The following is a 27637-nucleotide window of genomic DNA, read 5'->3' as shown; positions in this document are numbered from 1 at the left end:
ATCCATATAGAATAGCAATCTTTTGCCATATAGAAACTATAAAAATAAACTATAGAAAAAATAAACTATATACCAAAGCATAGCTTTTTTGAAAAATACATGTGAAACCATAAAAATATTAAACCTCACATTTTGTGAATCACTTAATTAAATCACTATGTAAACCCATAACTGCTTCGTTATATCAAACAACATCCATTTTTTACTGTTATTTACAGAAAACTTGAACGATGGAGCATTGCTTCTTTGTCTACATTGCCTTACTTTCGGCAATGGCTGTATATTGCAACGCTGTAAGTCTGAACTGTTTTGATGGCTACTCAGTCCGGGTGCGGACCGTACATAGGCAGAAGGCTGCAAGGTTGTGCGCACCCAACCAAGTTTGCATGAAGAGCGAAGGCATGTTCAACTACTCCACTACCGTATTTGGACATGAAAGTGAGTTAAAAATACAATAACTATTTGCAACTAATCAGGGGAAGATACACACACTTACGTGTACAACAACTGTGATCTAGCCCTTCTGAAGCTGATTTTTGACCAACGATTACGGTTTATTTTATACGTATAACTAGCGTTACGTATATGCGATGGCTTTCGGTGTACTATTTAAAACAAATTGTGAATCGGCGTAAAAATAAAATGATTTTCTGGCCGTGACGAAGAAAAATCTCTCACATAATTACGTCATAACTTGGCGTCTTAAACAAGTAACCTTGGAGATCAGGACGTTATCGTTCGATGTAATGCTACAACATGCAATTCAAATCTCATTAAAGAATTAGCGTGAGTACATGCCCCACTTTATTCAAAAATACTTCAATTGGACTTAAGTTGTTTTACAAAAGACTGTACTTTGACTTTTTGAAATGGCTTGTTTTCCACACTTGAAAGTTGCATGAAACCTAAAACCTAAGACAGCAGGCTTCTACATAGCGACTGACGCGTTAACATATAGTTAAAGTTGGCAAAAAATATAGTTCGCCAGGCTCTCATGACCACATTTGGCACGTTGACCTTTCCAAGCTGAGCCAATTTAAAAATTCTACGCCACACTAACTTTTAAAATAAAGTGCAGTTAGTGTAAGGCTATCACGCGGCCCACAACTACGTGATAACACTAAACTATTCAAAAGTAACTCGCGGCCCACTTAAAATGGCTCTGCGGCCCACAGTTTGCCGACCACTGATCTTAACGCAATTAATACTTTCTGTGACCCGAAAGCATTTCGCTTAAACTTTTAAATTATTGCAATAAAGCCATGTTGTATCGAATGGTATCGAAATGGCCAAAACTACGGCACATCGTAATAGAAATAAAAAGTCAAGCATTATAATTGCATTTCCTCCCTTCTAGTCTACGACTCGAACCCGATCGAGATTTGGAAATGCGTCAACTCCTCGTCCACTTCCTCCCACTCTGCTCCTTCTCTCTCTTGCTCCGACCTCTCTAGCGACCTCCGCCGGCAGCACTGGGACACTCTCAACAAAAGCGCAAACGATTTCGAGATTTCGTGAGTTATCTACAAAATAACAATAGCGGCAAAAGCTTTTCAGGAGCATCGATATATATTACATTTTAGCAGCTAAAACCGACGGCAACATACAAGTATGCTTAAAGCAAAAACAAACAGTGACATCATGAATAAAATACAACATTATTTGACTTGGGGACACTCTCAGGAACTTGTGCCGATAAAAGCTTTAGCCTTAAGCAGCGTCATTGCACTATAGTTTATGTTTAAAAGCTCCAACAGAAGGTAACAAACAAGTATTTGCTTAAAGCAAAAACAAGTTCAGTGCCATCTTTAATAAAGACACAAAATTATTTTACTTTTAATGCGCGGGAAAAACACAGTGCACTGGGATACTCTAAGAAACTGGTGCCAATAATAGTAAATTGCTTTAAATACGTGGCATTCTTTGTTTTAACGTCGGGATGAAACATAAAAAATAAAAACAAAACAAAACTATTTAAATTTAAGCCTCTATTTTAGCTTTGACCAAAAAGGTGTCTTTCGAAAAATATCTTAAATATACATCAATATAAACCATGTTTAATTTACTCGGTTGAAGAACACTTTTATAAATCATATAATTTCCTAATGTTTTTATTTCATTATTTACTTCCAGCTTGACGAATTCTAACATTAATATAACTTATGCAATGAGCGATACATAGGCCTACCTAAAACAATTTAGATTTATGTTTACCGCATTCTCACAGGGCTTTGTAACAAATTGTCCGATAATATCGGATCAATAGCGATACTTTAAGTTATATAGCTTACGAACTGTTTTGGAGCGATACCTGACCGATAAATAGTGTTTTGAACATAGCTAAGATCAGGGGTTCTCAAACTGGGGTCCATTGACCCCTCGGGGGTCCGTGAAATAATTTTAAGGGGTCCATGATGGCCAAATTAAAATAATAGTGTATATTTAAGAAGTAATCAAGTTTTTTGAAGAAAAGAGTTTAATTAACAATAAAACGTTTTAGCACTAAATGTATTTAGACTCCATTTTATTTAAATCATCAGCATATTTCTGAAAATCTGTTTGATTGTGACGTCAATTTATGACGTGATTTTTGAAAATTTTCTTGCCTGCGGTGGTCCACGCGAAAAAAAACTTTAGGCAAAAAAAGTTTAAGAACCCATGTCTTAGATAGAACTATAAAGGGCCTACCTATAATTTTATAAATGCACCAGTGGTAATACAGGCTTTGGAATTTTACTTCCAACTGCTTTGAATTTCTTGAATCCAAAATATTTACATTTGTGATGTGACTAGTTCATAATAGTTCCTATTACGTGAAATCATTGATCAAGAGTAGACAACCTTTTCTTGCAGGTCGTGCAACATCATTTACTGTGACTGGGATTTATGCAACTCTGGCGACATCAGCGTCATAGAGGCAGAAAAGCTAAACAGAACGAGCACCCTTAATAACGTCACAATGAACCCTGACGTCAGCGGAAACTTGTCATCGCAAAGTTCAACTGAAGTCCAAGGTTCAATGACCCCGAAAATCTCGACTCCAGGTCAAAGTTCAACGAACTCTAAACAAAGTTCATCTGAAGCACCATCAACTGACACGAACACTGCATCTTCACATACACATTTGACATTACTTACCACCCTGAAGCTTCCAGTCACCACTAGTGGTTGTACTTCACCTCTGGGTGGATTTCTGATCCAGAGTTTTTTGGTCGTTATCGCTCACACAGCAGCACTCTTGTATATTCAACACTGACCTACTTTTTTGTGCAATCATCGCGTGTAAAAGCAACCTTTTTGGTCGCTATTTTGGTTGACAAACTTTTTGTAACGTCGCACTTAAAATTTCTTTGAGGGAATCTTTTAATTCTGACTTTTTCACAATTAGGCTTTTGATAACTTTTTTGTTTTGTTAAAAACGGGTTGCACTCAATTTGAACATTGTTTTCAAACCATCCTGCTGAAATATAAGCAGAATAATTCTGTGTTTTTTTTAAAATGCCTATAATTTCGTCCTTTCAAAATGTTTTGTCTTGCTTTTACTTTGTTCTGTGCAACGTTCCGCAAAATTGTTTGTCTTGTGGTAAAAAAACTCTCGTGGCAGTATTTCAAATTTTTAGGTTTTCTAAGATTTAAAGACAATGAAGTTCTAACTACTGAAAAACAACCAAATATCTATTCTAATTAAAAAAATACTTGATGTTAGTTTATAAACCTCTTATAACCACATTTGAAACAATTTCCTGGCGTCTTTAAACCTTTTAGAATCGCCTTAAACTGGTTAAATCCGGTATTTTGGGGCAATTCGTGGCAAAAATTATTCAAAATAAATTACAAAAAAACTTTTTTTCCCAATTTTTTTAGGCCTGTATTATTTTTAACATTTGGCAATGCCTAGTGTTGCCATTTTTATCATTCACTTTTCAGAAAAAAATATTTTTAAAAAGTATTTAAGAGTTTTTTATTCTCAAATTTAAATAGGAAATTGAACAATTCTTAACTTAACCTGTCAGTATTTAGGCAATTTGAAAAAAAAAAGTTTTAATTTAATTTGCCAAATTTTGAAAATCTTGTCTGTTTCAAATAAAAACTTTTCGTAAAACCTGATTAGTGTTTTTTTATAATTTATACTTTCTTCCACCTAGTTAGGCTGCGCTGCTGTTGGCATGGCTTTAGTTTAGTGTAATATTTGAGGCTGCATTCCAGCTGGTCAATTTAAATGTGCTTAGTAGGATTTATCTGCTGTAATTTGTTGAAAGTAACTAACCTGCTTGAACGACGTCACTTTAAATGCGTTTTTTCTTGTATAACAAACAATACAAAACGAATGGAACACAGTAAAGAATAGGTAAAACAAAAAACAAGACAAACGCTTGCTATCAGCCAATATTTGCAAATGTTACCACATCATCAAAATCACGTTAACGTATGTATACAAAAATCCGAGGCAGCTAAAACAAAAGACGGTTCACAAACAAACAGTAAGAATGCAGTATCAGGTGGAAAATAATTTTTTTACCAGTTATTCAAAGTTTACTTGCATGCTCACTGTAGGCAAGTCTAATTTTACAGTAAGAAGGCATTACCGTAAAATAGGAAATATCATTTGTTCCAGTTATGAAAAGTTTACTTGAATGCTTACTATATGGGCAAGTCTAATTTTGAATCAAGATATTTTCGTTTACAAATAAGGTAGCCTGTAATTAAAAAAAAATGCTTTATATATTTTATTGATTTAGTGCAGTATTCTCAAACTGGGTTTAAAGGTTTTCGCTTTTAATATATTTTAAATTCATTTTCTGGTGAATCTTATGAACCGAAGAAAGGAAAACTGCAGTATTTTTTTACACTTTTGTAACATAAAATATTACACAAATTTATCAGGTTTCAAATTATCTTAATAAAGCAAACGGACGAACAACTGAATTAGTATTTCCATTATAAAATCATACCACAAAAAAAAACAATCAATTTGTCATTCAATGTGCATTGCTTTAAACCACGCGGCATTCAAACAAATGGCGGATTGATGTTCATTCAATGAATCGATGCATTCTCGTATATTATTGCACGTTGAGAAACGCCAGAACTTCGCATTAGAGCAGGGGTGGACCTCTTGGGGTACGCGATGAAGGTATAATTTAACCATTAATGTTTGAAAAGAAATCCTTTTTTAAAAAAAAGTATTTTTAATTGAAAACAAAACATTATTGCACTGAATGTATATTTAAACTTTTTTCAAAACCCCTCAAAAAACTATTTGCTTCGCGTGGACTAGAGTCGGCAAAAAATACTTGGAGATGACGTCATAATACAAATAGACTTCAAAACTCTGCTGGTTCCGGCCAAAAAAATGTGAAACTGAAATAGAGACGAAATACATTGTTTCAAAAACTTTTCTTAATTGAACTATTTTCTTTGAAAAATGTTTTATAAGAAATGATAAACTAATATTTCAATAAGGCCTTCATGGACCCCCTAAAACTAGTCCACGTACCCCCAAGGGTTCAACCGACCCCAGTTTTTTAAGAACCCCTAGCGAAAGACATATTTCTGTAGTCTAGGAGTTCGTGTTTTGTCCATAGCAGGTTGAAGTCCTAAAAAATAATGAAGCAACTTTTTAAAACAACAGGGTTTAACTTGGTTTGTTCGACAGTTATTATTAGTAAACAGCGTCTACATTCACTAAAACTGGTTGGATTATTTAAACACAGAAAACTAAAAAGCCTAACAACCAGTGTTTTTACCTTTCACTCAAATATAATATTGTCATGGGTGAGTAATTCTTTAGTTATAAAAATAATAATGCAAACAGTAAAATAAAAAAAAACTAATAAAAATATGTTGTTTTACACTTACAGTAACCTCACTATTAAATCTCGACAGAAGTCAAAAGTGAATTAAAACGTAAAATATCGAACTCATAAGTATTTTTTTCATAAAACTTAAATAAACAGTGTTTTTAACTAATCATATCTTGATACCGGTAAACTATCAATAAAAAGCTAAAAAATGATCGAATTTTTTCTCATGACATTGAAAAATACAAACAAAAAACTTGAAAATGCAAACATTTAAATAAACAAAAAAATCCCGTTGCTTTTAACATAATCATATCTCAAAATCGGTCAACAACCAATTTTTTTTACCTTACACTCACCAATTAACCAGCATTAGGATAGCGTCTGTATGAAGTTGTTGATGTCGTATTCCTCGGCGTACTGGTTCTGGTCCCACAGCTCACCTAAGCTGTCCATCATCGCACGAAGTCCTTTGCTCGGAGACTTTGCCTCGTTTGAAGAAGACCTGGACTTCTTTTCAGCATCCTGGACAAATAAAATGAACGTTCTCTAATAAACCTCGGCTAAATATATTGAGAATAGCTCAAAATATCGCCAATCTGTTCGTAATCTGGCTGGAACACAACTTTACACATTTTTGCGTCCTGGAATAAAGGAAAACTAATTGCTCTATAAAAACTCGACTAAAGGTAATTTTAAGTCCAAGTCCATGTTGGTATTTCACTATTTTTAAACATAAATAGTACGCGTGGTAAAAAACCACACAAGTGTTGAATACTCAAAAAACTCGGCCAGCATAATATTTCCATTTTCAGCGCCTGCCTCGCATGTCACGTTTGAAAAATACTGTCTTAAATAAGTGGATTTGCTGTTTTTCGATTACATTTTTTTATTTGAAAACCATAACTCATTACCGCTTACGTATCGTTGATGAAAAAGAAACTTCAGAAGGGAAGTTTCTCTCAAATAATCTCGGTCAAATTCGTCAACAAATAAACCTTTTTTTTCAAAATATGTATAGACTTCGTTTTTTTTTTGAAAAAAAAGTACATTTTTAGGTCCTCGTATTTGTGTTTATTAAGCGCAGCCCGAGAGACATTTTTACCAAAAAACATTTTCCAAGTTCTTAATTATTTTTTTTCAAGATCTGTGCAAAGTAAGTGTTCTCAGTTTTTTGTAGTACATCCCGACATCACGTGTTTGCTTGTTTAAATGTGAAAATATGGGTCGAAATCAGGTGAGTCAAACTTGTGGCCTTTAAACACACACATGACCTGCGGAATATTTAATTTTTTGCGCCTGCCGCGCATACTACCTTCAGCTATTTAAAAAACTGTCATTAGAGTCGATTTGCTACGTTTAGACGCAAACGTCTTGTTCGAAAATCAACATTTATACTTTTAAACCGTGTTATCTTACGTAAGCCGTTATTTGTTGGTCAAAAAGACTTAAGAAGGGCTAGATCACAGTTGTTGTTCACATATATACACTATGTATGTATTTTTCATATCCAAACATTCTTACCTTATCGACGTTGAAAAGGTCGAGCACCTGTCCAGTTCCCATGCTCTGTAAACCGCGGTTATCATCACTTACTATCGTGTTGGCAATGTTCAACTTGAACTTTTGTAACCCCAGGATCTTCTCCTCAAGGGTGCCTCTAGTGATCAGTCTGTAAACGTTGACAACCTTCTTTTGACCGATCCTGTGCGCTCGGTCCATCGCCTGAAAGATAAACGTTGGGCGTTGTAAGGTTACTCTAGGACAGGTTCACATTAAACTGTAACTGCCGTAATTTGCTTCTCAACAGTTACATTTGGGTAACAGTATGTTGACTGTCTTTGCGGCGAAAACTAGTCAATTTCTATATAAGTATCGTTAATAACATGCAAGCTTTATCAAGGTGATATATTCAGCACTTAAAGGCCCAATTCCAAAGGTACATGTAGCACATGCGACATGACTTTATACATGCGTTTTATAAAATAAAATAAAAACGGTTACAGGCTTTAGTGAAACTTTACCGCGTGTTAATAATTTATTTATTCAATATTCATCTTAATTTCTGGGTAAAACATAAAGAATTACGGTTACCTTAACGTCAATAACAGTAATAACTGAGTTATGTGCAATAAAACAAATTATTTGGTTGCAAAGCACACGTTATTAAAAAAGGCACGACCGAGTAAGATTTCTATTAACTAACTTTTTAAAATAATATAGGCAGGCGGCGTTTCGCCGTAACTTCTTAATCTGCATGTTCACAACAAATACCACGCAAATCACTAATTTTAACAAATAACCAGTGCTGTAAACATTTTATTTGAATAATGAAGAGCCATCGGTGGTAAGGTTACTCTAGGGCAGGGTCATTGCCTTTGACTTAAAAAGAAAATTTGGTTGGCAAATCTTATACTTAAGCTTGGTATTTGGGTGGCAGCGAAATAAAGGTTGAGAAACCAACAGTAGTTCGGATACGATCCAGGGTATTAAGAACAAATATTTAATTGCAAAACGACTATAGGGTTACGTAGACATACTGTAGCTCATATTAATTATATTCAAGTTTGTTAATGCTATTTGACTTTTACAAGTGAATAAAAGGTAAGTCAAATGGCATTAACAAACTTGAACATAATTACTATGAGCCATGTCTACGTAACCCTATGGTTGACTTACAAGTACTCCATGCCCGAGTAAAGAGAACTGGGTCGTCCAATCTTATACTTAAGCTTGGTATTATGGGTCGCCGCGAAATAAATGTTGAGACCCACCGGGCTAAAGTTTGTCACAACTGAACCCGCACAGGTTTGAATCCTGCTCGCAGCGAATTCCTTTTTTTGTTTGATAAATAAGATAAAACATTAAATGTTTATCAGCTGACCAACGCACTTAATCAGTGCTGCGATGGCCGAGTGGTTAAGGCGTTCTCGAAATCCAATGGGACAGTCCCGCACTGGTTCGAATCCTGTTCGCAGCGAATTACTTTTTTATTATAATTAGATAATACATTAAATTTTGACCAGCTGACCAACGCATTTAATCAGTGCTGCGATGGCCGAGTGGTTATGGCGTTGGACTCGAAATCCAATGGGATATTCCCGCACTGGTTCGAATCCTGTAAGCAGTGAATTCGATTCAAGTTGTTAACATCAAAATAGTAACCTGCAAATCGACCATGGGGTTCCAATCGTGTTCAACAAACACAACAGTGTCAGCTCCTGTGAGGTTTAGACCGAGACCGCCGACTTTTGTTGTGAGAAGTAAAACGTCGATCGAAGGATCGTTGTTGAACCTGAAGGAGACATTGAAGGAAAAAATAAACAGTAAAAATCTCGTAATTACCAAACTTAGACTAAAAATTTACGAGCGAATACTAAGCAGCAGTTCTTAACAGCGGGAAATCACCTCGATACGAGTGTGAACCTCTGGTTGGCGGGAACAGCGCCATCTAGCCGCAGAAAGGTGACTGTGGGCATGAGGGCGCCAAAGAGGTCGTTCTGGATGATGTCGAGCATGTTGCGGTGCTGGCAGAAAATAAGCGCCCGGTGCTGCCCCAAAACCGAAACCTCGGCGCCGCTATCCGCCGGAACTGAAACGGTGTGAAGATAGTATTGGATTTAAACGAATTATTTAGTTAATTTTTCCTTAAACTTTTCATACCGCGGTCCCTAATTTTTTGAGGGGTTTTGCGTTGAACACGGTAGACAAAAAATTCAAATGACGTCATAAATTTACGTCACAATACAAAAAGACTTTATAAATCTGCTCATTTCGATCTACAAATGTAAAAGTGAAATTGGGTCCTAATGCATTCAGTGCAAAACCGTTTTATTGGTAATTAAACTGTTTTCTTTGATAAATATATTACCTCTTATATATAAACTTATATTTTTATTAGGCCTTCATGGACCACCTAAAACTAGTCCACAAAACCCTAAGGGGTTTATGGACCCCAGTTTAAGAACCCCTAGTCTAAATATTTGGTAAATGCCGGTTTGAATTGGTCAATTTCCCGATACCGATACCCGGTATTTCGGGCAAAACGTTAAAAAGTTGTTTTTTAGGTTAGTAGATTAAAACTCGCTTGAGCGTTGCGGAATTGAGTAACCTATTGTTTTTGGATAAAATTTAAAGGTTGAGTGGATTCGTATCGAAAATTCTTTATCGATGTCGATTGTTTGGCTTTGCAATTCATTTTCAAGCTAATCACTGATGTGAGGTTTTTCGTAAAACTAGTTTAACAATTAAAAAAGATAAAAGCTCACACGTCTCTAATAGTAAAAAAAATCTAGATCATAGTATGTTAAACACGTACGTATAGTGTATCTTCCTTATCGTGTATATTTCAAACTATATTTCTGTAATAATACTATATTTAAACTGGGGATAAAAAACACTTCCTATAATTATAACGACTGTATCGTTTGATAAACTGGATTATTATTGGGTACAATAAAGAGTAAAGCCTATATTCACACCTCCAATGCCACAATCGAGCAGTAGTTGTCTGAGCGACGGTAATTTGGCCGCGTGTTTGATTTCACGCAACGAACTGCCAGCGCTTTTCAGCTGAGTCATGAAGCGCTGGTAGCGGGGATGACTCGGCGAAAGTACGAAGAGCGGATGGTTGCAAACCTTCTGGAGATACTGGAGCGCCTGCGAGGGTAAAAAACAAAGTGTTTAGAAGCTCTAGGGCAGGGTCGCCAAACTTTTTCTATAACTGCTTGGATTTTTTTTTGTAGCTTTCATTAATTATTATCACTCTATAAAATAGAAAAACAGCGCTTGGAATGGTAATAAAGGTGCTTAGAAGCTCTAAGAAAGTGTTTTTTAACCCAATATTAGGTTGATGTATAATTTGGTTGGGTCGTCGACTGCAGTGGTTCATATGGTTAGATTTATTGAGATTAGTTCTGAGCAAAATGTAAAAAGTGAGAAAACTGAGGCAGAAATACGACATTAGAAACTCTGAGGCAGGGTTCGCCAAACTTAACTGTTAGGATAGTGTCTTTTACCGTAGGTGGCCATTCAATTTGGTTGGGTCGCCGACTACAGTAGTTCACGTTATTATACAGGAGTTCATATAAAAAAATCAAGAAAAAAAAATTAATTTTGTTTATAAAGCACGTTGTTGGTGCTTAATACGCCCGTTTCTTTGCGTCCTTGAGGAGTCGGTTCGTTTTACCAATAAAATACATATTCGCAGGCCTGTTTGAGATTACTCAAGTCGGCGACAGGCGAAATGCCAAATGAAATAAGGATAACGAGCGGTGATTGGGCGTGGGTGGGATAAGCACCGACCACTAACGTGTTTTAGATCGAAACATCGCAGCAATCACGGTTTTAGTTTTGTGAATATTGTTTACTGATATTTCAAAGGGGGGTGTCAAGACTCCTAGACACCCCCCCCCCCACGTCACGTCCCTGTTCACGTGGTTGAATTTATTCAGATTGTTCTGAGCAAAAGTGAGAAATCGGAGGCAGAAATACGGCATGGCAAGTATCAATTAAAACAAAGGTGTTTAGAAGCTTTTAGGCAGGGGTAGAAAAGTACAAACAAAGTTTTTGTATCAAAAAAGCAACAAGTATAAAACTAGTCCCTTGAAAAATTTTAAAAACTTTCTATTGTAACATTGATTTGAGAAAGATGCAATGACTTTATCGTTAAATTTTACTCATGCGACTTCTCCGATTTTCTTCAAATAAACATGTTATCTTCAAATTCTTAACTGGAATTTGTTCAAATTTAATATAAACATGCCGAAAGTGACCTGACTATGTTACGCTTTTTTGCGATATTATCTTCTGTACGAACTTCCGAGCGATATTCAGCTTCAAAAAAAGGGAGAATGGCGATAAAACAAAAGCAAATGGTCGTTAGCTGTTTGTCCGCAAAAGACTTGTGTAAAAAAGCATTTAAAAATGTAATGTGTTATCTTCCTGCTTTAAACTCTTACCTGGAATACATGTGAGGCATCTTTGTTGAGTGATCTCTGATCTCCCTCCTCGTCAATCTTGGTGATGGTGGATTCAGCATCTTTCTTTGCTTGAGATTTGGCAAAGTCCTCATACAACTGGAGCTGGAGATTAAAGTAAACGGATGGTAAATGCACACAAGTACAATAAGCCGTTGATCACGTCACATAGTTTATAGTATGCCGAAAAAAATCAAAAACAATACAGTGTAAATTCAATGGTACAGCTTTTCTAACGACACTTTATAAAACATAACTTGGAATAAATTAATACACTATATATTTAAAGACTTTTGGAAAACATTTTCCATACACAAAACAGACTACAAAAAAAAAACACAAAAACAGACTGAACAGTTATAAATTTTGTTTTGGACATTTTTAAGAAATACGGCAAATTCTTTGTACAACTACACCTGTAGATTAAACAGGATTTAAGCAAATGAAACTGATAGAATCACGCCAGGTGTGTTGTTATAAAGAGTGCATTCGTGTGTGAAACAGTAGAATGTCATGGGTAATCTTAATTGTTTTTTACTGGCACTTTTTAAGGCCTAAACCAGAGGTTCCCAACGTGGAAAATGATTTAAAGTCTTGGTTCAGAAAGATATGATTTTTTCCTGGTAATGACATAACCTGGTGAAATAATGTATGTATAAATTCCTATAGTGAATGTATGTTAGACAACCTAAAATATCACTAACAGTTTATCGAAACGAAAGTGAAGACCATATGATGTTGGACTACGATTAATATAATACTTTACTGTAAAGCAAAATGAGGGGGGCGATATGAAATAATACTGAGCCCAAGGGGGCACTAGTGTAAAAAAGGTTGGGAAACACTGGTATAAACAGATAGCTTGAGCTGGACATAAATTAAATTCAAAGACTTCTCAGGGGAAAAACATAGGGGTTTGACTTTTCAAGACACAAATCAAGTCAAAGACACTTAAACACTTTTATTACAGGTTGAAAAACTTTGTGGAAACTGCTTTATGCATTAGCGCAAGATAAAAGTGATAAGTTTAGTAAGTGAATCGGTAAATTGCCTGATCAGAGGTTCCCAACGTGGGCGGTACCATCCCCTTGTGGGCGTTGGCGAGTTAGGGGGCTTCCTTATGTAAAGTTGTTGGTTTTTGTTGCGTTTCACCGTTTTATACGCGGCAAAATGTTTGTAAATTTAAAGCAGGGGTCGCCAACCTACGGCCCTCGACCCGCCGCCTACTTGACAACTAGACACGAGTCCATTTTAAATACTTTTTGACTATTTTAACTTAGTACGGGCGAAAAATTTTCGAATTATGTTTCTACGTCCAGTTTGTTAACGTTTCGCATCGAACCTGCAGTGGGCTGAGATCACAGTAGTAGTCCTGGATGATCTTAGGAGGAAGATCCTTGAGAACGTCTTCTTTCATCCTCCGGAGCATGAAGGGGAGGACTTGGCGGTGGAGAGCCTCCAGAGCGATGATACCTGGATGAATAAGAAGTGGAGATGGTTCGCTTGTTCAACATATGTTTAAGAATTTATGTTTTAGTTTATTTTAGGTTTCCTTCTTACAGATATGGTTAAAAATTGACTTTTTTTAAACTAAAAATTATAATTTTTTAATTAAAAATTTACATTTCAATTTATTTGTTATCTGCTCCCAAAATTATTTACTTGGTCAGGAAATATTGCCATTGATTATTTCGTATTTGTTTTTGTCACTTATTTATGTGTTTCTGTTGTGATTTTCTGTGTTTTTTAATTTCCTTTGTTTTTTTAACCTGCCAAGTGAAGCTATAAGTTAAAAAAAACTATTGTTTTAAGAATTTACATTTATTTAACGTAAAAAATACGTTTAATTTAGTTGTTTTTTGGTTCCTGATTTATTACTTGGGATGGAAATATTTGTATTAATTTTTTTCTTCATATGTTCATGCAATTCATGTAGGTGTTTTTATAGGATTTTTAGCATGCTGGCCAACATATGGTTAAGAATTACATTATTCGATTAATGAAATTATTCTTAAATTTGTTTAAAGGTATCTTGGTTTGATGAGTTAAAAACTCCACTGATTGTATCCCACATTTAACCTGTTTAAACTTGCGTTTTCAGCGCTTCTTTGTGCAACACAAGAGGCTCCTGAAAATGGAGATTTTCTAGAAGGTTGGTTCGCACTAGACGCGTTTTGCTTCTGGCGTTAGCGTCTGGCGCAAAACGCTAGCGTCGTCCAGTTTACACATAACGCGTTGCCAGCGTTAACGGCAAATTTCCAACTTTTCCGTTAATGCAAAACGCGTTTTTGTATTGATTTTTTTTTTCGATTTTGCGTATGTTTATGTTATTCATGCATCTGTTTTCGGCTTGTTTTTCGTGTTGAATGTGTCTGTTAAAAAATGATTTTAAATTTTGTTTTGTCAGTGTGTTCATCTATTTTATAATCATTTAATATCGCAAAAATTTAATTATATATTTCAAAACTGTATATCTCATTTTCCATTAAAATTTGCAATTTTTAAAGAGGTGTTGAACCTGCTACTGTAGCACTGGAAAACAAATAACAAACTTTTCTCCAAACGAACTAAGCAACCGTATGCCAACATAACACGGCCTGAGTAAATATAACATACAATAAACTGGCGACGCCAGCTACAACCAATGCATTAGCTGGCAATTATTAACTAGGGTTGGTTGCAACACATTTTATTGCTCTTACAGTTGTTGATAGGTTGAGGCGTTTGTATGCTTTTATGAAAGAATTCAGGGTATAGTGATGCCAGTGGAATAAAATTGAAAATTTGTAAATAAACTAGGGTTTTGGTTTTGGCAATTTGTATTAATCGAAGTAGTTTCGGATAAAATACATTGATTTTAATTCGTTTTGTACTTGGGGTTAATTAGAGCAGGATTTTAAGTTTTTTGAATGCCAAAACGTTTTTTTATGATTAAGAGTTGGATAAGGAAGATTGTATTGAGAATATTTTAATTAGTAAAATTGAATTAGACCTGCACTTCCTTAATTTCAGATAAATGACTTAGATTGAAATGAGGTGCTTCCATTAAGCAATTGTTTTTATAAAACTGGGTTAGTTATCCCCAATGTTGTTCAAAAAACAATTTTCTTGGGTCTATATAGCATTTTTGCCATTTGCTAAGATTTATAATAATCGGAGTTATCGCTCATATAATAGGACAAGTTTATTAATTTTACTGTTCTAACGTTTGATTTCTATGTAAATGACTTGACTTGCTCTAATTATAACTTAGGCAAGGGATAACTTCAGACTGGGGCTTAACTCGTTATTTATTCTGAACATTTTTATACGAATGACTCTACTTGGACTTGAGTCATTTTAAAACGACTTGCAATCAACAATGGGGTTAGGTGTTCGATTTAAAATCTATATTTTACAGTCAAGAGAAAATCGAACATTGGAGCTAGGTGTAGGATTTCAACTCAATCTTTTACGTTACTCGCTGTGTGGAAAACTAAGAGTAATAAATCTATTATTGGGCCACAATTTTGCTAAAAGAACAATGAGCTACAGGAATGAGATGCTTCTGGTGGGTGAAGATGACGCGAATCTTCCAGCGCTCCGATTGAAGAGGTTCCTCCAGGAGCAAGACGAGGGAAGTGGGGGAGAGGATCAAGGAGATGTGAGTGGGATTTATAACATTAAATTGTGGTTTGAACCAGGGCTGCGGAGCCGGGACTCGAGTACGTAAAAATACCAGAGTTCCGAGTCCGACTTGCGCATGCGCAGTACCAATTATAAAACTGATATTGCCGCTAAATGTAAATCGTAAAGGTGTAATAACATGCGGTGGATATGCAACCATATGTTGGAAGTGGTTGAATTATACGACACCCCTATGAGTGGATTTCTAAAAATCCACCCTAACTTAGTTACGTAAATGGGTCAAATAAGGCTGTAGGGTCGCAGCCGGATTGGAAACTTGAAGAAATCGCACATTTGACCGGAGTCGGATTCGAGAGCTGGACTCGAATTATTTATTAACCACCCCGGGACCTGGTTTAAACCAGCAGGGCTGGGGAGTCGGTTAAAAATAACCAGAGTCCGACTCCAGCTTAATGTGTGATTTCGTTTGTCCAACGACATTTTTAGTCTCTTAGTGAAAACAAAGATTTTGAATTCAAACTCTTTGGTTGAAACGTAATTTTCACGGACTAAAAATCATATATTTTCCCAAAATACGTAGCTAAAACGGGGTGGATGTTGAGCATTCCAATTATAGTGGTGTGATATAATTCATTTACCTACAACACTTGGTTGGAATCACCATAGGCTATCTTTACAATTTATACTTCAGGCCAAAGCTTGCTGCTGCGCATGCCAAGTCTGTCATAAAAACAGAGTCCGACTCCAGGCCAAAAAATAAACTCTAGGCCGAGTGCGGTCAAATGAGACATTTTTCATCGCGTCCCGAATCCTATTCCAACTCTACATCCTGTATTTCGTCTATTTACTAAACTGAAAAGGTGGAAATTAAACAATCCACTTATAAAGAGGTCATAAAATTATTCAACCACTCACAATAAGTGGTTGCCTCCACCAATTACTTTCATCATTACAACTTTTTTTAGGCCTGATACATTTAGAAATTTGGTACTGCGCATGCGCATATCCGACTCCGTAGCCCGCAGCCCTTATTTAAACCACCTATGATTTTTAAAGTTATCGAAATAGGAATTACTTTAGTCAAAAATAGATTTTTAGCTAATTTTTTTTACCTTTTAATAAGTTAAATAGAAAAAAATTAGTTAACTTCCATCCCTTTATAGTATAATGTAATAAAAAACACAAAAATTGCTATTCTGAAGGATATAGAAAAAAAGGTTTTAATATATATTTTTCTGCTAGAATGACATGATTCCAGGGGGCCTAGGAACAGTGGAGATATTGTCGATTGTCATCTGCAGTTTGATAATTCTCACAATTGTCGTCTTTTTAGGATCGTATGCGTTAAAGGTACGTATCTTTTCTCGTCATATGTGCAACGTACGTGTTTATTAAAAAAAAAAAAAGTTTCGAAATTTTGACGGGCAAACAGACAAAAAATCGAACACAAACTGAGGCTAGCTGCTGTCTATTTAAAAAGCAAGTGATTTTTTTAACTTTCAACAATGTAGGAACCGTTCGAATAAACTGCAAACAAAGAGTAAATTAACTTAAATGAGTAACAGCAAAAGCGCATGTCTAGTTTTAAAAACCTACGCATTACAGGGGCTTTATTTGATTTATGAAATTTGACAAAACTTTTTCCCAATTTGTACCTTCTTTGTGTAAATTTTTTTCTTTTGTGTAAACAAATTTTGGTAACTTTATAAAAGAGAACTAGTCACGAATAGTAAAAGAAACACTTTAATTATTGTAGAAAAAGCGATTTTATTCTTTACTGCCTGATAAAACTCAACGTTCAAATTTAGGCTGAATTATACAAAAGTTGCAATTTAAAACATAAACCAACATTGTAGGAACAGCAAAACCGTGTATCAACTACGTGTCAAAAGTTTTTTCAATTCAATTTAAATTAAATTTTTTTTTTTGAGATTTTAGCAAAAAATATTTCATTACGATTTTGAAAAAAAATCCAATTGAGATTTTGACAAGTGCACGCTAGCCGTAAACAAAGAATTGAGAACACCTTCCCAATAACAGTGTATGTCTGAATGGTTCAGTTTAAATTTTTTTAACCAGAACACATTAATAGGAACAGCGAAGACGCTCGTCTAGTTTCAGCCGCCTCCCAATAACAGAGGACGACTGTACACTTCATATGGTCGACTACGACGAGCTGAATATGCACAATTCAAGGCTAACTGTAAACGTATCGATCGGCAAAACCTCGTCAGACGCCTGACAAAACTTTATGATTTGCTTCTATTAATGCTTTGCTGAGCAAAGCCAGGGTTGCCAAACATGTATACTAAAAAATAAATTTTAAAGAAAATTCAAGCTTTTCAGATATGCCAGTGTGGGTAAGCCTAGAAAATGTTTCAGTGAAGCAGACATTACAGAAGTTTGTATTTTTCAGACTAGACTTGACCTCTTTTTTTCTTGTTTTATTACTGCTTATATATTCTGCCGTTGGTTCTTTCTTTGCAAACAACTACTTTTTTGCGGCTTATTACATCTCACTGTGTATAAATTGTGTTAAATGTGCATTGTGCAATTCTGTGCCATGTTGCAGTGTTTTGTAAACTGTGATTCTGTGCAATACAATACTAGAATATTGGAGAGAAATTGTTACATTTACAAGATTTATTTCATCACGTCAGGTTATTCAAGTCAATCAAGAGTTTAAGGCATTAATGAATACTCTTTTAAATATTCCTAGAAATCGTTTTCAAAACATTATTCATAAAATAAATAAAATCTATAAACAAAATCTATTACGTTTAACATTGAAAATTACTCAAACGTGAAAAAAATAAATTAAACAAAGTATTACTTCAAAGGAAATAAAAACTTACGTTGAGTAACGAACAAAAAACGAACTTTAAACTAAAAACACATATCTATGGATCTTAAAATTTATTTAATAAAAACATAAAATAAAAAAAAATCTTCTGTAATGTCAAAAAAGTACTCAGAGCCGCTAAAAGTGCTTTTAACTTACTTATATGTAAAATTAAATCCGATTTTGGTTAGCGAAAAAAATGGAGGTAACCGCGGACTCGGAGATACTACTCAGATGTAACTCGGACGAACTCACTCACCTTCTTCCTGTTCTTTAGACGAGTTCTTTGCGTCCCTACTCGCGAGAATTGGTTTGGTGAAACGAGAGTTGAACTCGGCTTCCGATCCAAGAAAACCGGGGATTAGGAAATCGAACAAAGACCACAATTCCAACACACTGTTCTGTGGGTAAAAACAATGATGTGGGTTAATGGGGTGATCACTTGCCCCACAACAGTTATAACACCTAAAGGGGAGGGGTTGAATAGGGTTAATGGGGAAATCGAACAAAGACAGTAATTTTAACACACTGTTCTGTGGGTGAAAATAATGATTGGGTTGAATAGCGGTTAAATGGGATAATAATGTGACCCACAATAGTTCTAACACACTGTTCTGTGGGTGAAACAAAAGGGTTGCATAGGGTTGCTGGCGTTAATCATTTGAGCCACAATAGTTCCAACACACTGTTCTGTGAGTGAAATAGGGGTTAATTGGGTGAGATGGGGTAATCAGTTGACGTATAAAAGCTCTAACACAATGTTCTGTGGGTGAAATAAATATGGGGGTTAAAAGGGTTCAATAGGATAAAATGGGATAATGATGAGACCCACAACAGTTCTAGCACAGTGTTGGTGTTGGTACAAGGTTTTTTTATCATCCGATCACAGTATTAATAAAAATAATCTCTTCCGGTTTTGATTCATTTGATCTAGCAGTTCGGCTACCTATGCAGGATGCCTTTATCAGGAAATGCAACATTGTAGCAAGTACATACATAATATTCCCATCAGCAAATAATTAAATCATGCTGGTTAAAACACCGCTAGCCAATTACATTACCAATCACAGTAAAGTTAAATATAGTGTATGTTGCTTACCTGTATAGGAGTGCCGGTTAGTATCAACCTGTGGTTTGAGATGAGGGACTTTACGCACTGCGATATCTTGCTTTTGCCGTTCCTTATGGCGTGCCCTTCGTCCAACACGCAATAGTTCCACTTGTAACGACTGGAAAACAGTATAATGTGAGTTTACACTGTACAGTGTACTGTCGTCGCTCTACCAACTGAGCTACACAGGCTCAGAGGGGAGCGAAAAAATGAACAAGCAAAATAATGCTAAAGTGGCATTGAAGGTGATATAACTTAAGTTACTTAAAAAGCAACAAACACTGGAACCAGCTCAAACTAATGTTTAAAGGTTCGGGCAGACGTTTCGAAAAAATATGTTTTTGTACGCATTTAAGCGCATATGCTTTTCGCTATCTTAGAATATATTTATTAGACTAAGATTACAGTTGGAGACAGCAGATTTAATGAGTTTGCCAATTTTATGACATTACATGGTGATCTCAAAAATATTTTTTGTTCGTTTCGGTAAGAACGTTATAAGTTTCAAAAATTACCTAAAAAAGTTGACGTCATTCCGCACAACTTCGTAGGAAGCAACGACCAGGTTGTGATTACAGATGCTCGATTGTAATCTGAAAAAACAAGAAACGTATATGAATACGAGATGATAAACGGTCAAAAACAGTTTCGCACCGTTTTTCACGTTGTGTTTTACCTGAGTTTGACTTTAACGGAATTACATTTACAACTATTTCTTAGACCAGGACAACAGGCCACTTACAATTCAATGGGAATCGATGTGTGGGTAATTTTAACGGGAACACACAAAAACTATAATAAACCAACAATATCGAAATCGCAAAAATATATAATACCTAACTTATTGTTGCAGTGCATTTTAACAAAAACTTGTAAGATAGTAAAACCAGTATAAAGTAGAGATATCCAGTATTTTTTTACTTAGATTCCGGTGCTAGGTACAAACATGCTAGATTATTTTTTGCTTTAAAATTAGATTAGAATTAAAATTAGAGCATTTCAGTAGTTTCAAATTAGATTAGAATTAGTTCAATTTTCTTTTATTAAATTGGATTAGAATTAGAATTAGCAGCATTTTGCCCCCAATCCATTGATGAATTATAAAATTAGTATTATCTAATTGTCCAAGTTTGGGTACAATTCCTTATATTAGATACGACACCCAACTTCTATTAAAATTGAGATTTCGTGACGTCACGTGAAACTTACTTCGCTCTTTCCTGGGGATTCCCCGCATAGTGGAGCGGGATGAGGTCATCACAAAATTTGCTCACTTCCTCCACCCAGTGGCCGGTTAGTGTGGGGGGACAAACCACTAATGACAGGAGATCACGACGTTTACCGCTTTCCTGGATATAAACAGATTTATAATGATGTTCAAGCACACTGTAAAAACAGTGAAAAATAAGAATAACATATTGCGCTGGCAAATAAGAATCACGCAGCATTTCGAGTTAAATGGTCCAGTCTTTAAACGTATATCTGTCGCTTCTTATTAAGTGCTATCTATCTTTTATCTCTCGTGCGTCTTTTTCTTCTGCCGTATAACTTATTACCGCGTATGATTAAATAATAAATGAATAAATAAATCGATTTATTTGGGGTTTTGCAAGTTTAAAATATAAAATAGTTTCGAAGAATCAAAAAACGAGTTTTTTTTTAGTTTTTAAGTGTTGAATAGGGTTTTTAACCGCTTAAAAAAGTGTTAAAATATTTAAAAAAATCTATGTTTTTGCAAAATACAAAAATTGGCCAGAAAGATGTAGTTGATGATTTTAGTCATTTTATCTAAAATTTATTTTTTTTAATTATAAGTTGTAGTTGAAAAACGTGAAAGTATGTTCGCAACGCTTTAAAAGTTGAAAACTAAAAAAAGGGTTAAAAAACTGATTTTAGCAATTTTATTTAAAATACAACCAATTGAATTTATTCTTTGGCCATTTTACAGCTTTTTTTGCAAACTTCTAAGAACGCAATCATTTAGTTGGTTGAAAAAAGTATTCTTGTTTCCAGAGCTATTTGAAAACTCATATGAACTCAAATAGTAACATGATTAACATAAATCAAGTTTTTTTTTTACATAACTAAGCAAGAATAGAAAAGCTACCTTTATTAAAATACCTCATTAAAGTAATAATGCCTTAGGTTGGGGCTATTTGAAAACTTAAAATAGATGAATATACTGTATATGTATAATAAATATATACATTATATATATATATGACAACTCAAATAGAACTCGTTTTTTCACAAAACCAAGAGAGAATAGAGAAGCCACCTTCATTTTCTTTGCCTTGTAATGGTGATCTGACGCCACAATGCAGATGGTTTGAAGGGTTTTCCCCAAACCCATGTCATCGCATAAAATTCCGTGAAGTTTGAATCGGTTGAGAAAAGCGAGCCACTTAACACCATCCTGCAAAAATATAAACGGTTAATGTGTGTTCGTCGTTCCATGTGCTAACATCATTATGATCCGATACTGCGATGCACATTTTGTCGCAACAAACTGAAAATTATACCTTTGAACGTTTCGATTTCACTTATTTTTCCAATTTTAGCATAGTGATGACGTCATTTGGTATCGGATCGATCGCGATACTTTTGCTCAAAATATCGATATCGGAATAAAAGGCATTATAATGACGTCATTTGGTATCGGATACCGAACGGTGTTTAATAATTTCGATACTACTATAACAGGAAAATATATTACTATCGAAATGTATTTTTTCCAGCTTATAAGTCTACAATTTGCTCTAGCCTTAAGCAGTTAGGCCACCTCAAGTTCTTTTAACCGACGTTTTTTGATGTAACGTAAGATTGTCCGATAGTCGATTTTTATTCCGATACCGATTCCCGATATTTTGAACAAAAAGTATCGCGATCCGATATTTATGCAGAAACTAGTAAAATAAATGAAATGGACGTTCAAAAGTATATCAAAAAAATTGCTTTAGCCTTCCTATGTAAACTTGGTATCGAACGATAACCGATACTCCCAGTTAGCATCGGGCATCGGGCCCGTTCGATATTATTACATCCCTAAAGACGCTCGTCTGAATTCAACAACACACTACTTTTTCTTAACAAAAATTATTAAAACCTAAAAATTACGAATTCCAACAATTATTCGTCTCTTTTTAACACAACTCTAACAAAATGTCAACGATAGGCTCACCCCAATTGTGACGTAACCGTTACACGTATGACGTAACAAGGGATACCTGCTGGTAGGATCGGAGGGTCGCTTTGATGTGGACGGGAACATGGAATTCCTCCAACATCCGGATGTCCATCAGCTGATCCAGGAAGCGACGTTCCTCCATCTTTTTACGCAACAGTGATTCCGGCATGTTCGGGGGGTCGGGGATGCTAGACTGGGGGTAAATTTATAGCAGTGTTGTATATGGGATAAATGTGAAATGGGATAGTTTGTGAATGGAATAAAAACTTGGGACTTGATCTTTAGTTATTTCACAAAATACGTGACTTGGACTTAAGTCACTTTACAAGTGAGTTGACTTGGACTTTAGTTATTTCACAAAATACGTGACTTGGACTTAAGTTACTTTACAAGTGAGTTGACTTGGACTTTAGTTATTTCACAAAATACGTGACTTGGACTTAAGTCACTTTACAAGTGAGTTGACTTGGACTTTAGTTATTTCACAAAATACGTGACTTGGACTTAAGTTACTTTACAAGTGAGTTGACTTGGACTTTAGTTATTTCACAAAATACGTGACTTGGACTTAAGTCACTTTACAAGTGAGTTGACTTGGACTTTAATTATTTCACAAAATACGTGACTTAGACTTAAGTTACTTTTTGAAATGTCTGGACTGGGAGTTAAAATAACTTGTTTACAACACTGTCCCGCACGCACCATCCTTATAAAGACTTATTTTTCATCTCCACCTTAAACTTTGCTAATCACGACTTATTTCGATCCCTGCAGTCCACTTACCTCTACCGGCATAAACTGTATGAGCTGAGCGAAGCAATGAGTGGCAAGCATCCTGACCTGAGGGTCGTGATCGCTCATCCGACCCAGGAGAGGAACAATAAGAAGGACTGAGTAAGGAACAACTTCAACTCCAAACTCATCGATCAAAGCTGAGAGGAAATCAGGACTTTTGTGCAAAACGGGGTAAAAAAAAATAACTTAGAAGTTCAATTTACTTTAAATCTTATTATACTTGCCATACAACTGTTGGGATGAAAATTATTCGTTTACATAAATCCCTCGAAAGGAAGTGAAAAACTAATTTTAAATTGTATGACACATGCTACATAATTGTTTGGATGATTTTTATCCTTATACATAGTTTTTTTTTGTACCGATGTTTTTACAGATGGGACTTCAACCAACAAATTTCAAAAGGATCTGCTGTGAGAGTTACGTTAAAAGTAAAAGTTGTTTTTATTGTGACTTTAAGTGTTTTGTATTTGTTTTATAATCTTTTAATATTATAATACCTAATCAAATCACTAAAAAATTGTTAAGGGTTCTCTGTTAAATTTTAAGAAATTAAGCACTAAGTTATAATAATTGCATGAGGAATAAAAGCACTCTAGATAATTTTGTTCCCAAACCTGCAACGGCTTCTACAGCTCCCTTTCTTCTCACAACTTGATCAGTGTCGTCAAAATTATCAGTCACCTGAAAAAAGAAAGCACCAAGGTCAAATATACGGAACAAAAGCATATCAAGGTCAAACATGGAATGCAACTATCACCATTCCAAGGCTAAAACTTTTGTGAGACAGTAAATTGGACTAAAATAGAATCAACGGATTAAACATCTTATATTCGTTCGGTTCCCGATTTAGGAATTGATAAAAACACAAGTTCTTATTACAGTGTAAACGCATTGGTCGCGACCCAAAATTAAGTTGCCGTTTAATTTGGTTGGGTCGCCGACTGCAGGTTAGATCTTCTTCATTATATTTATATAGTCGAACAACAATGCGGAAGCAATCCGAAACATGGCTTGTATTAATTAAATTGTTTTTTTTTGTGGTTGTCTTATGTTTTGTTCACTTAAACCAGGGGTTCCCAACCTGTGGTAGGCGAAAGGTTTTCAGGTGGTACGCGAGTAGCTTACGTTTTTTTTCACAAAACCCTGGATTCACAACACAACTTTGTATTTTGTTTATCTGGTTTTGTTTGCAAAAAAAAATCTCCCGAAGCCTATTCATTGTTACGTAACTATCCCTGTTGTTTCGTATCATTACGATCTTCAACATACAGGCATGTCAATTGTCAATAAGAAGCACAGTTGCTTTGTAAAGCCGTACAACCCTGTGAGACAGTGGGCGTTCATTATGTCAAATTCTTGATAGATATCATCTACTGATTTATATCTTAATCTACAAAATGCTAGTTGTAAGGTAAAAATACAATAAAATATGATTCGATTAAATTAGTTGTTCTGCAAGAAGTGGTACGCGACCGTAAAAAGGTTTGGGAACCCCTGACGTCGCCAAAGCTTTGCTGTAAACTTACTTTTTTTTTTTTTAGTATTTTAGGTAGCGTCGAAAAAAGTTGAGAACCACTGCCTTATTATGTTTTAAAATAAATATAAAATAAAATAAATTGTCGCATTTTTTTAGTTTTAAATTTATCAATTTGCCAGTATGCTTCAGTTATTCGGACAAAAACATTCAACAATGCGCGTGTATGACGTCATACCTGCTCGACAAAGAGGGGCATCACGGTTCGGGGGGCGTGTCTGGCGAGCACAGCCAATGAGCGCGAAGCAAGGTATCTGACGTTGGAGGGGAAGCACCAAAGTAGATCCACCAAAGAGGGGAGTAACGTCAAGATCTGTGGGTGGTAAAAACAATAAATTTATGTTATATTAATTCAATTGGTTTTATTGTATTTCATAACAAAAAATTTTCAAATTTTTCAGTCAAAAATAAAAGTCTATTTACTATTTTTTGTCTTGTTTGAATTACCGTTTAATATTACAAATTACGTAATATTCAGTTATGATTTAGGCCCTCGAATCAAACGTTTTGCATAAGGTTAAAATAATGTTTCGTATTCACTGTATGCGAATTTTTTTTTATTTTTTTTTTATTTTTTTTGTAAGCCAAATATTTGTTTTGTCGGCCACTAAATCTCAAACTAAATTAAACAATTTCTCTAGTTAGAGAAATTGCAAATATCGTAAGCAAAAGAAATGTTTTGGTAAAATACGCCGAAAATTGCGTCATACTGGCCCCATCGAGTTAAATATCAGTTGTTTTTCAGTTTGTCACGCCCTAAGTAAAATGGATCGGAGTTACCACAACATTTAAGCGTAAAAGTTAAAAAGACATATCAAAGAAGATTTATAATTTTCCAAAAATCTTAAATCGGATCGCTGGGCGTGTTATGAATGTATTGAAAACAAAACAGTGCAGATGTCACGGCCAACACGATAACAAATTCAATAAAATACTGTTTTACATCGGTTTTGAAAAACATAACTTAAGCAGAACATAAAAAAAAATTATTTAAAGACTTTTGGAAAACAAAGGTTATTTAAAAGACTTTTTAATATGCAAAACAAATCAAATACTTTTAAAGATTAAAGGACCTTGTGGCAACCCCGATAGACATTGCTTTAAAATAGCAGCAACAGAAAGCGGTTTGGTGTGTTGTAATGGTGTACTTTACCTGTTCTTTTAGCGTAGGGTCACAGATTACTGGAACCACAACTTCAAAAGTGGATAAACTTTGTGAAATTGCGAGCGCCGTTTCTTCCGAACCTGCTTCGGCCGTCTTCAACTTGTTCGCTAGTTCTGAATGAATAAGATTGAAACGGTTGATCGAACAACACAAGAAACAAGCGTAACCTAATATGGCAGCTAATTTTATTCTTCTGCAAAAAGAAATAAACTTTTTTTTCAGTTTTGTATTTAGTTCGCATTTACTTTGCTACTTCTATACAAGCCAAATTCGTTAATTCCTCTAAACGTGGAAAACTTAGTTGCAACTGTCAAAACTATACTTTAAAAATATTTTTTTTAAGTTTGCCACACAATTTGTTTTTTTTAAATCTTTAAAGACATTTGGACAGAAAATTTGTAGGTTTTTAAAGACCTGAAATTGGATCGCTTAAAGTTTTTTTGAATATATTTCGAACCATAACAGTATAAATGCCAGACACAAAAAACAATTTAACGGCACTTTTAGAACACATAACTTAAGTTTAAAGATTAGACTAATATAAAAATAGCTTTTAAATTGGCAAATCAATTCAAAGATATTCAAAATTTTAAAGATTCTAAGACTTTTCGACTTTTTTTGTTAGTTCAGCGAATCATATGTCTGAATTTATAGCCCAAACAACAACAACTGCACTCAGGATAATTGTTCTTGTACCTTTAAAAGCGCACATCTTGTCCCATAGGTTGGGCACCACTTTGAAGAGTGTTCCCCCGTGCATCTCGCAGATTGTTTTTAGGCAGCAAACCGCTCCTTTACTGGCCGTCGCGTTATTGGTCTGAAAAACATAAATTTACCAACTAAACGCTTCTTCAAGGGATAGATCGCGGTTATTGAACACATATGTGCGTGTATCTTTCATTAAATGATGATACGGCAGTGTAGATCCCATTCAATGTGAAGTTGCTTGAATTAATAGAATGTAAGCATTGGCGTATAGTTGTTTCTCGACTCGCTTCCCTCTTAACCTGTGTAGCTCAGTTAGTAGAGCGACGGTCCCGGTATGGCCTAGGTCATAAATTCGAACCTTATCGTAGGTTAGTTTAATATACAGAATGCAGCAAGCAATGGTGCTATGGTTGTTACTAGATTTGCTCCCTTCTTAGCCTGTGTATCTTAGTTGGTAGCCAGACAGTCCCGGGAAGGATGGAGGTCGTGAGTTCGAATCTCACAACTGGTTAGTTTTACGAACAGGATGCAGCAGGCAACAGTGCTAAGGTTGTTACTCGACTAGCTTTCCTTTGAGCCTGAATAGCTCAGTCGGTAGAGCGACGGTCGCGGTATGGCCGGAGGTCGTGAGTTCGAACCACACTGCAGGCTAGTTTAACCAACTATTTACCAGGCAATAGTGCTATGGTTGTTTCTCCACTCGCTCCCCTCTGAGCTATTGTCGCTCCGATAAGGCCGAGGTCGTGAGTTAATGATATTAAATAAATAACTAGCATTGTGTAAACGTTCTGTGTAAAGGATTTTATATCAAATTATAATAGTTCACGTCATTTACATTGTACTTGCATACAGGCTTTTTATATTTTATTACCATTAAACAATCAGT

At 35.2% G+C, this 27637-nt stretch overlaps 2 protein-coding genes across 2 annotated transcripts in view; one reads left to right on the top strand and one right to left on the bottom strand.

The window, feature by feature from the left end:
• The first annotated feature begins 386 nt into the window (after positions 1–386).
• LOC146137361 (uncharacterized) lies at positions 387–3384 on the top strand. The gene is made up of 3 exons (XM_083393875.1): positions 387–438; positions 1358–1514; positions 2854–3384. Exons 1-3 carry the CDS (start codon positions 387–389, stop codon positions 3254–3256), a joined length of 612 nt encoding a protein of 203 aa, XP_083250001.1. The 3' UTR covers positions 3257–3384.
• A 923-nt stretch (positions 3385–4307) lies between these two features.
• Positions 4308–27637, bottom strand: part of LOC146137360 (TATA-binding protein-associated factor 172-like) — a 46429-nt gene continuing 23099 nt past the window's right edge. The window contains exons 25-43 of the mRNA XM_083393874.1: positions 26740–26860; positions 26032–26156; positions 25057–25191; positions 23959–24025; positions 23330–23478; positions 22587–22739; positions 21638–21775; positions 20569–20708; positions 19875–19952; positions 19348–19477; positions 18508–18649; positions 13122–13252; positions 11762–11884; positions 10283–10460; positions 9210–9393; positions 8967–9096; positions 7326–7526; positions 6161–6326; positions 4308–5597 (exon numbers count right to left, since the gene is read on the bottom strand). Of these exons, the coding sequence (XP_083250000.1) occupies positions 6174–6326; positions 7326–7526; positions 8967–9096; positions 9210–9393; positions 10283–10460; positions 11762–11884; positions 13122–13252; positions 18508–18649; positions 19348–19477; positions 19875–19952; positions 20569–20708; positions 21638–21775; positions 22587–22739; positions 23330–23478; positions 23959–24025; positions 25057–25191; positions 26032–26156; positions 26740–26860 (2478 nt within the window). The 3' untranslated portion in view covers positions 4308–5597; positions 6161–6173. The remainder of the gene's footprint in view (positions 5598–6160; positions 6327–7325; positions 7527–8966; positions 9097–9209; positions 9394–10282; positions 10461–11761; positions 11885–13121; positions 13253–18507; positions 18650–19347; positions 19478–19874; positions 19953–20568; positions 20709–21637; positions 21776–22586; positions 22740–23329; positions 23479–23958; positions 24026–25056; positions 25192–26031; positions 26157–26739; positions 26861–27637) is intronic.

The sequence above is a fragment of the Ascidiella aspersa genome, chromosome 7, assembly GCF_963924565.1.
Source record: "Ascidiella aspersa chromosome 7, kaAscAspe10.2, whole genome shotgun sequence".
Lineage (NCBI taxonomy): Eukaryota > Metazoa > Chordata > Ascidiacea > Phlebobranchia > Ascidiidae > Ascidiella > Ascidiella aspersa.
Note: the sequence above shows the minus strand (reverse complement) of the source record. Positions and strands in the feature narration are given on the sequence as shown.